General features: G+C 42.0%; 2 protein-coding genes across 2 annotated transcripts in view; both read left to right on the forward strand.

Annotated features, from left to right (window-relative positions):
* The window catches only part of pcdhb (protocadherin b), an 8254-nt gene extending 285 nt beyond the window's left edge, over nt 1–7969 (forward strand). Inside the window, exons 1-2 of the mRNA XM_051650135.1 lie at nt 1–1783; nt 7877–7969. The exon at nt 1–1783 is cut by the window's left edge and continues 285 nt beyond it. Coding sequence (XP_051506095.1) covers nt 163–1783; nt 7877–7884 — 1629 coding nt within the window. The 5' untranslated portion in view covers nt 1–162 and the 3' untranslated portion in view covers nt 7885–7969. The remainder of the gene's footprint in view (nt 1784–7876) is intronic.
* LOC127413207 (protocadherin alpha-C2-like) lies at nt 2900–10874 on the forward strand. Its single transcript, XM_051650134.1, has 2 exons — nt 2900–4679; nt 10782–10874. Exons 1-2 carry the CDS (start codon nt 3041–3043, stop codon nt 10787–10789), a joined length of 1647 nt encoding a protein of 548 aa, XP_051506094.1. The 5' UTR covers nt 2900–3040; the 3' UTR covers nt 10790–10874.
* The last annotated feature ends 10 nt before the right edge of the window (nt 10875–10884 follow it).

Below are 10884 nucleotides of genomic sequence, written 5' to 3' on the forward strand. Positions count from 1 at the left end.
AGCCCGGTGTTACTGAGAAGAACAGCATCATTTTCTGGAGCGTGTTTAAATGATTACGATTAAGAGGATTTTTAAGGCGGTCTCAATACAAAACAATCTTGAGGGATATTTAAAGGAGGAGCACATCTGTTTTGAGTTATTTTGGTTTTCTTCAGGATATTGATGATGAAGCCAGGGTGGGTGCCGTTTTTCTTTGTACTTTGGGCGACATGGAAAACGGCTTTGTCTGTGACGCGGTATTCCATACCGGAGGAGATGGAGCGCGGGTCGGTCGTTGCGAATCTAGCCGCTGATTTGGGACTGGATATTAGCGGACTAGCACAGCGCGAGGTAAAGCTTGACATTTTCCATAACAAGAAATATCTTGATATTAATAAGAGGACAGGCGAGCTGTTTATTGTTGAGAAAGTAGACAGAGAACTGTTATGCCCGACTAAAACAACTACATGTTTTGTCAAACTGGATGTCATGATTAAAAGTCCTTTACGAATATTTAACATTGAGTTAGAGATCACAGATATTAATGATAATGCCCCGCACTTCAGAATGGATAAGGTTGAACTGGATGTCTCCGAGTCTGCAACACCGGGGGAGAGATTTTCCTTGCCCAATGCTTTTGACCCGGATGTTGGTGCCAACACAGTTAGAACCTACAAACTGAGCGATAATGATCATTTTACTATCGATATCCATTCTGGTAGCGACGGAACAAAATATGTCGATTTGGTCCTCATGAAGGCACTAGACAGGGAAGAGAAGGCCGTTCATAATCTAATACTCACTGCAATTGATGGGGGAGTTCCCGTGCGCTCTGGCACAGCTAGTATTATTGTGCGCGTTCAAGACACGAATGACAACGCCCCTCAGTTTGACCAGGCTGTTTATTCTGTGAATATGAGCGAAAATTCTCCAGCTGGTACTCTTGTTATTAAATTAAACGCTACTGATGCCGATGAAGGCTCAAACGCAGACCTTACATATTCGTTTACGCTTTATACCTCTGAAAAAACGCAGCAGATGTTCTCTTTGAACGCAAATACTGGTGAAATAGCAGTTAGGGGAACGATTGATTATGAGGATTTGAAAATATTTGAGATGTTTGTGGAGGCTAAAGACAATGGGCCGGTTCCCCTCTCGGGTCAATGCAGAGTGACAGTGTATGTCAACGATATGAATGATAACTATCCCGAGATAACCATAAAATCCCTTAAGAACACCGTGGAAGAAAACATCCCGGTTGGTACTGTTATAGCTCTCGTAGGTGTTAGTGACAGGGACACGGGAGATAATGGCAACGTGAGTCTTACAATGAACAAGTTGTTACCGTTTGTTTTGAACAGGTCATCTGATTACCTCTTCGAGTTACTGGTCTCAGAGCCGTTAGATCGCGAAACGGTCCCTGAATATGAGATCACTTTAGTTGTGACTGATGGAGGGAATCCTCCGTTATCTGATAACGAAACAATAACGGTGCATTTGCTTGATGTCAATGACAACGCACCACAATTCCCTCAGACATTCTACACGATACCTGTTATGGAGAATAACGCACCTGGAGCTTTACTGAGCTCTTTAACCGCTATAGACCCAGATCTCCATGAAAATCAGTATCTAGTTTATTTCATCATAGAGAAGGAAATAGTGAACACCTCCATGTCCATGTTGTTCTCCATGAATCCAGAGAACGGTAATCTTTACGCGCTAAAGACGTTTGACTATGAGATCGAGAAGGAGTTCCTTTTCCACATCGAGGCCAGAGACTCTGGTGTCCCTCCGCTCAGCAGTAACGTAACCGTTCACATTATTATCATGGATCAGAACGACAACACACCGCTTATAGTGTCTCCATGGCGCGCGCACGGCTCGGTGGTGGAGGAAAAGATCCCGAGATCCACCGATAAAGGAACTCTGATATCCAAAGTCATTGCCATAGACTCGGATTCAGTGCACAACTCTCGGATCACGTACCAGTTTCTCCAGAACACTGACGCAACATTATTCAGCTTGGATCAATACAACGGAGAGATTCGGACCATGAGAATGTTCAGTTACAGAGACTCGCGCCACCAGCGGCTGGTGGTGATCGCCAAGGACAACGGAGAGCTCGCGCTCTCTGCTACAGTCACCATCAAACTGTCCACGGTGGAGACCGCCCTTAAAGCCTATGCTGACATGACTGAGGTGCCTTTGGAATATGACATCTTCTCAGATTTAAACCTGTATCTGGTGATCGGACTGGGCTCAGTGTCATTTCTGTTACTCATCACCATATTGGTCACCATCGTGCTGAAGTGTCAGAAAGCGAAGCCCAGCAAAGCGGCTCCTCCCTGTAGGAACAGTGTGATCAGCGAGAGGAACTCTACCATCGCGGATTCCACTCTGGTCTCCAATGATGCCTACTGGTACAGTTTATTTCTAGCCGAGACGAGGAAAGGAAAGCTGGTGGTCAGACAGCCGGTGCCAAAGGGGGCGAGATACATCGTGTCCAGTATACCGAGAAGCACAGGACTGACTGAGACCAGCGACTCCGCTGCATCTACTCTACAGGTAAAATCACTGTCTATTCTTTGTGGATTATTATTGCATTTATATTTTCACTTATAAAGCATCCATATACAGGTAAGAAATATTTTGATATAAATATATATTTTTACGTTCATGTGCTTTTTGGACATTTAAAAAATATCTGATTATGTATTGGCAGTATCAGTCAGTAATAGTCCTTTTTTTTTTTTTTTTTTTTACATAATTTGTACACATTTGAAAGCACTTCACTGTGTTTGCGCTAAGTGTCGCTGTAGTCCCACTAATTGTACATTCTAGTACGCGTAATCCAAACGTCACTATGACCATTGTTGTGGGACGCACCTTTTTGTGTGCCTCTGGCTTCAGACGAATTATTGCGATTTATGGTGTGGGAACATTTCTTTATACACCCTTTCACTGACAATTCTTTTCTTTTTGCGTCTTATTTTGAAGTCAAATGCTTTTATACTGCACGAACTGCGCTGTCTTTGCATCATAACGACTTGATCAGACAATGGATTCTTATTTGAACGCCCATTCATGGAGAAGGTATGTTTCGCTCTTTCTTCTGTTAACTGCGATTTCTCACTCGGTACTGGCTGTTACTCACTATTCTATTCCAGAGGAAATGGAAGTTGGATCTGTCGTGGCAAATTTAGCCACTGATTTAGGGCTTGATGTACAGACTTTGATTAAACGAAACGTCCGATTAGATGTTATTGCTAACAAGAAATATCTCGCCATAAACAAAGACCGGGGTGAACTGTACATAAAGGAGAAGATTGATCGTGAACATCTGTGTCCTGCCAAAATGACTTGTTTTTTAAAAATGGAAGTTATCGTGGAGAGCCCTGAGCGAATATTTTACATAGAGCTGGAAATCACGGATATTAATGACAATAACCCTTATTTTAGACGAGACACGATCAATTTAGACATCACGGAATCTACACCAGCGGGTGAACGGTTTTCCGTTAGCAATGCGGTGGATTCTGATGTCGGCTCTAACTCTGTTAAAACGTATTATCTTAGCAAAAACGCGCATTTTGATATTGAAATTCAGTCTGGGAGAGATGGCTCCAAATTTGCTGATTTAATTTTAAAAAAGGCTCTGGATCGTGAAACCCAAGCTGTTCATAGTCTTATATTGACCGCAGTGGATGGCGGAGTCCCTCCGCGTTCAGGTACAGCCAGTATCATTGTTCGCGTATTGGATGCCAATGACAACGCCCCTAAATTTGACCAAGAGAGCTACACCATTAATTTAACAGAAAACTCTCCCATAGGCAGCCTGGTCGTTAAATTGAACGCAACAGATCTAGATGAGGGCTCTAATGCCGACCTTCTATATTCATTTAGTCTGTATACGTCCGAAAAAACACAGAAAGCGTTCAGTTTAAATCCTGACAATGGCGAAATTAGAGTGAACGAGGTGGTTAACTATGAAGATTTTCGAATTTACGACATGGAGGTTATAGCAACTGATAAAGGCATGCATCCATTATTCGGTCAGTGTAAATTATCGATTATTATTACCGACATGAATGACAATCACCCAGAAATTTCGATTAAGTCATTTCAGAGCCCTATTAAAGAGGATATACCTGTAAATACAGTAATTGCAGTTGTTAGTGTGAGTGATAAAGACTCTGGAGAAAATGGACAGGTAGATGTTCGTATTTCTGATGATTTACCTTTTGCGCTCCAGGAATCATCAGATAATTATTATGAGTTAATAGTTTCAGAACCGTTAGACCGTGAAAAAGTCCCAGAATATGACATCACTATTACCGTGATTGACAGGGGTAACCCGCCGTTATCTGATAATGAAACTATAACTTTAGAGCTACTGGACGTGAACGACAATGTTCCTCAGTTCCCTCAGACATTCTACACGATACCTGTTATGGAGAATAACGCACCTGGAGCTTTACTGAGCTCTTTAACCGCTATAGACCCAGATCTCCACGAAAATCAGTATCTAGTTTATTTCATCATAGAGAAGGAAATAGTGAACACCTCCATGTCCATGTTGTTCTCCATGAATCCAGAGAACGGTAATCTTTACGCGCTAAAGACGTTTGACTATGAGATCGAGAAGGAGTTCCTTTTCCACATCGAGGCCAGAGACTCTGGTGTCCCTCCGCTCAGCAGTAACGTGACCGTTCACATTATTATCATGGATCAGAACGACAACACACCGCTTATAGTGTCTCCATGGCGCGCGCACGGCTCGGTGGTGGAGGAAAAGATCCCGAGATCCACCGATAAAGGAACTCTGATATCCAAAGTCATTGCCATAGACTCGGATTCAGTGCACAACTCTCGGATCACGTACCAGTTTCTCCAGAACACTGACGCGACATTATTCAGCTTGGATCAATACAACGGAGAGATTCGGACCATGAGAATGTTCAGTTACAGAGACTCGCGCCACCAGCGGCTGGTGGTGATCGCCAAGGACAACGGAGATCCCGCGCTCTCTGCTACAGTCACCATCAAGCTGTCCACGGTGGAGACCGCCCTTAAAGCCTATGCTGACATGACTGAGGTGCCTTTGGAATATGACATCTTCTCAGATTTAAACCTGTATCTGGTGATCGGACTGGGCTCGGTGTCATTTCTGTTACTCATCACCATATTGGTCACCATCGTGCTGAAGTGTCAGAAAGCGAAGCCCAGCAAAGCGGCTCCTCCCTGTAGGAACAGTGTGATCAGCGAGAGGAACTCTACCATTGCAGATTCCACTCTGGTCTCCAATGATGCCTACTGGTACAGTTTATTTCTAGCCGAGACGAGGAAAGGAAAGCTGGTGGTCAGACAGCCGGTGCCAAAGGGGGCGAGATACATCGTGTCCAGTATACCGAGAAGCACAGGACTGACTGAGACCAGCGACTCCGCTGCATCTACTCTACAGGTAAGAAATCGTTAATAATAAGATAACTTTGCTATGTCGGTCAAAGTGATAAATGATTGTACAGGTCCAATCAAAATGTGGCATGATAATATGCAGCATATTGCAAATATCCCTGTTCTGATCTGCAAATGCCACCCAAAACGTCATTTTGCAACCCAAATGAAAAGCTAAATGTACAAATGCATCGATGAGATTATGAAGAAAATTCGATACATTGATTGCGGAATTTAATAATCGATTATAACAACTATAATAATACACCATTTGTTACAGAGGTCATGCATTTTAACCTATTTTTAAGATTTACGCATTTAAACAAAATTCCATCATATTAAATTGTGTAATTATTAACAAAATAAACAACTTAAAATATTTTGTTTATATATATATATATATATAAAGGATTTAAACATAAAAAGAAATGAATGCAATGGTTATTAATGAGACACACCACTTTTTTTGTGCTTCAGTTCGTACACTTCACATTTTCTCTTGGCAGACACAGAACCTTGTTCATGGCTATACGCACTGTTTAGTATTCCGTATTTAGTGTAAGGCCATTGCAATTGGTTCTGTGTTTTCTGTGATGTTTTTACATCGTGCGCACAGTGTCGCTGTTGTCCTGCAAAACACAAGCTGTAAATGACTTATAGGTCGTCATAATGGAACGTCACAATCTAGAGCTGGTAAACGGTGATCCTCGCCTCTCTTTCTTTGTTCCCGCATCTTTCATTGCCAGTTCAATTTGCGTGTTTGGACTGCACTGGACTTGTATCTTAAATTCACAAAAATGGTCTCGTTTTTGGACGCACAGACATGGATAAGGTACGTGTTGTTATTCCTTGTCATCTCTGCTGTCTTAAACACCGCATTTGCTGTGACTCACTACTCTATTCCTGAAGAAATGGAGGTAGGATCTGTTGTTGCAAATTTAGCTACGGATCTTGGTCTCGATGTGCAAAGTCTGACAAGACGCAAGATGCGATTAGATGTCATAGCCAATAAAAAATATCTGGATATTAATAAAGAAACGGGGGAGATGCTTATTGCCGAAAGGATAGACAGAGAATATCTTTGCCCAGCCAAAACAACGTCGTGTTTTCTGAAGCTTGATGCTACAATCGAAAATCCTATTAGAATGTTCAATATTGAATTAGAAATATTAGATATCAACGATAATTCTCCACATTTTCGACGGGATGTCATGCATTTAGACATTTCAGAGTCCACACCAGCCGGCGAGCGTTTTTCACTCAACAATGCAGTGGACTCCGACATTGGATCGAATTCAATTAAGACTTACTATCTTAGTGACAGTGAGCATTTCACTATTGAAATACAATCTGGTCGAGATGGCTCTAAACTAGCCGATTTAGTACTCAAAAAAGCATTAGATCGCGAAGAACAAGCAGTCCATAATCTGATACTAACTGCTGTGGATGGCGGTGTGCCTTCGCGCTCTGGAACAGCTAATATTATTGTTCAAGTGTTGGATACAAATGACAACGCCCCTCAGTTCCATAAAGAAAGCTATACTGTATACTTGAGTGAAAATTCTCCAATCGGAACGCTTGTTGTTAAGTTAAATACAACAGATTTAGACGAAGGCCTAAATTCTGAAATAGTTTACACATTCAGTTTATATACATCTGAGAAAACACAAGACACGTTCAATTTAAATGCAGAAACTGGTGAAATTCGAGTCAAAGAAATGATTAACTATGAAGATTTCAAAATCTATGACATGGAAATTATAGCAACAGATAAAGGAGCTAATAGTCTCTCTGGAAAGTGTAAAGTAAAGATTTTAATCACAGATATGAACGATAATCATCCTGAAATTTCTATCAAATCTTTCTCTAGTCCAGTTAAAGAGGATATACCTGTAAATACAGTAATTGCAGTTGTTAGTGTGAGTGATAAAGACTCTGGAGAAAATGGACAGGTAGATGTTCATATTTCTGATGATTTACCTTTTGCGCTCCAGGAATCATCAGATAATTATTATGAGTTAATAGTTTCAGAACCGTTAGACCGTGAAAAAGTCCCAGAATATGACATCACTATTACCGTGATTGACAGGGGCAACCCGCCGTTATCTGATAATGAAACTATAACTTTAGAGCTACTGGACGTGAACGACAATGTTCCTCAGTTCCCTCAGACATTCTACACGATACCTGTTATGGAGAATAACGCACCTGGAGCTTTACTGAGCTCTTTAACCGCTATAGACCCAGATCTCCACGAAAATCAGTATCTAGTTTATTTCATCATAGAGAAGGAAATAGTGAACACCTCCATGTCCATGTTGTTCTCCATGAATCCAGAGAACGGTAATCTTTACGCGCTAAAGACGTTTGACTATGAGATCGAGAAGGAGTTCCTTTTCCACATCGAGGCCAGAGACTCTGGTGTTCCTCCGCTCAGCAGTAACGTGACCGTTCACATTATTATCATGGATCAGAACGACAACACACCGCTTATAGTGTCTCCATGGCGCGCGCACGGCTCGGTGGTGGAGGAAAAGATCCCGAGATCCACCGATAAAGGAACTCTGATATCCAAAGTCATTGCCATAGACTCGGATTCAGTGCACAACTCTCGGATCACGTACCAGTTTCTCCAGAACACTGACGCAACATTATTCAGCTTGGATCAATACAACGGAGAGATTCGGACCATGAGAATGTTCAGTTACAGAGACTCGCGCCACCAGCGGCTGGTGGTGATCGCCAAGGACAACGGAGAGCCCGCGCTCTCTGCTACAGTCACCATCAAACTGTCCACGGTGGAGACCGCCCTTAAAGCCTATGCTGACATGACTGAGGTGCCTTTGGAATATGACATCTTCTCAGATTTAAACCTGTATCTGGTGATCGGACTGGGCTCGGTGTCATTTCTGTTACTCATCACCATATTGGTCACCATCGTGCTGAAGTGTCAGAAAGCGAAGCCCAGCAAAGCGGCTCCTCCCTGTAGGAACAGTGTGATCAGCGAGAGGAACTCTACCATCGCGGATTCCACTCTGGTCTCCAATGATGCCTACTGGTACAGTTTATTTCTAGCCGAGACGAGGAAAGGAAAGCTGGTGGTCAGACAGCCGGTGCCAAAGGGGGCGAGATACATCGTGTCCAGTATACCGAGAAGCACAGGACTGACTGAGACCAGCGACTCCGCTGCATCTACTCTACAGGTAAAATCACTGTCTATTCTTTGTGGATTATTATTGCATATATATTTTCACTTATAAAGCATCCATATACAGGTAAGAAATATTTTGATATAAATATATATTTTTACGTTCATGTGCTTTTTGGACATTTAAAAAATATCTGATTATGTATTGGCAGTATCAGTCAGTGATAGTCCTTTTTTTTTTTTTTTTTTTTTTTACATAATTTGTACACATTTGAAAGCACTTCACTGTGTTTGCGCTAAGTGTCGCTGTAGTCCCACTAATTGTACATTCTAGTACGCGTAATCCAAACGTCACTATGACCATTGTGGTGGGACGCACCTTTTTGTGTGCCTCTGGCTTCAGACGAATTATTGCGATTTATGGTGTGGGAACATTTCTTTATACACCCTTTCACTGACAATTCTTTTCTTTTTGCGTCTTATTTTGAAGTCAAATGCTTTTATACTGCACGAACTGCGCTGTCTTTGCATCATAACGACTTGATCAGACAATGGATTCTTATTTGAACGCCCATTCATGGAGAAGGTATGTTTCGCTCTTTCTTCTGTTAACTGCGATTTCTCACTCGGTACTGGCTGTTACTCACTATTCTATTCCAGAGGAAATGGAAGTTGGATCTGTCGTGGCAAATTTGGCCACTGATTTAGGGCTTGATGTACAGACTTTGATTAAACGAAACGTCCGATTAGATGTTATTGCTAACAAGAAATATCTCGCCATAAACAAAGACCGGGGTGAACTGTACATAAAGGAGAAGATTGATCGTGAACATCTGTGTCCTCTCAAAACAACTACAACTTGCTTTTTAAAATTGGAAGTTATCGTGGAGAGCCCTGTGCGAATATTTTACATAGAGCTGGAAATCACGGATATTAATGACAATAACCCTCAATTCAGACGAGACTTGATCAATTTAGACATCACGGAATCTACACCAGCGGGTGAACGGTTTTCCGTTAGCAATGCGGTGGATTCTGATGTCGGCTCTAACTCTGTTAAAACGTATTATCTTAGCAAAAACGCGCATTTTGATATTGAAATTCAGTCTGGGAGAGATGGCTCCAAATTTGCTGATTTAATTTTAAAAAAGGCTCTGGATCGTGAAACCCAAGCTGTTCATAGTCTTATATTGACCGCAGTGGATGGCGGAGTCCCTCCGCGTTCAGGTACAGCCAGTATCATTGTTCGCGTATTGGATGCCAATGACAACGCCCCTAAATTTGACCAAGAGAGCTACACCATTAATTTAACAGAAAACTCTCCCATAGGCAGCCTGGTCGTTAAATTGAACGCAACAGATCTAGATGAGGGCTCTAATGCCGACCTTCTATATTCATTTAGTCTGTATACGTCCGAAAAAACACAGAAAGCGTTCAGTTTAAATCCTGACAATGGCGAAATTAGAGTGAACGAGGTGGTTAACTATGAAGATTTTCGAATTTACGACATGGAGGTTATAGCAACTGATAAAGGCATGCATCCATTATTCGGTCAGTGTAAATTATCGATTATTATTACCGACATGAATGACAATCACCCAGAAATTTCGATTAAGTCATTTCAGAGCCCTATTAAAGAGGATATACCTGTAAATACAGTAATTGCAGTTGTTAGTGTGAGTGATAAAGACTCTGGAGAAAATGGACAGGTAGATGTTCGTATTTCTGATGATTTACCTTTTGCGCTCCAGGAATCATCAGATAATTATTATGAGTTAATAGTTTCAGAACCGTTAGACCGTGAAAAAGTCCCAGAATATGACATCACTATTACCGTGATTGACAGGGGCAACCCGCCGTTATCTGATAATGAAACTATAACTTTAGAGCTACTGGACGTGAACGACAATGTTCCTCAGTTCCCTCAGACATTCTACACGATACCTGTTATGGAGAATAACGCACCTGGAGCTTTACTGAGCTCTTTAACCGCTATAGACCCAGATCTCCACGAAAATCAGTATCTAGTTTATTTCATCATAGAGAAGGAAATAGTGAACACCTCCATGTCCATGCTGTTCTCCATGAATCCAGAGAACGGTAATCTTTACGCGCTAAAGACGTTTGACTATGAGATCGAGAAGGAGTTCCTTTTCCACATCGAGGCCAGAGACTCTGGTGTCCCTCCGCTCAGCAGTAACGTGACCGTTCACATTATTATCATGGATCAGAACGACAACACACCGCTTATAGTGTCTCCATGGCGCGCGCACGGCTCGGTGGTGGAGGAAAAGATCCCG

Source organism: Myxocyprinus asiaticus, chromosome 22, assembly GCF_019703515.2.
Source record: "Myxocyprinus asiaticus isolate MX2 ecotype Aquarium Trade chromosome 22, UBuf_Myxa_2, whole genome shotgun sequence".
NCBI lineage: Eukaryota > Metazoa > Chordata > Actinopteri > Cypriniformes > Catostomidae > Myxocyprinus > Myxocyprinus asiaticus.

Bases quoted from the DNA above. Each gene is read 5' to 3' on its own strand.
- LOC127413207 (XM_051650134.1), top strand. From the start codon at position 3,041: ATGGATTCTTATTTGAACGCCCATTCATGGAGAAGGTATGTTTCGCTC.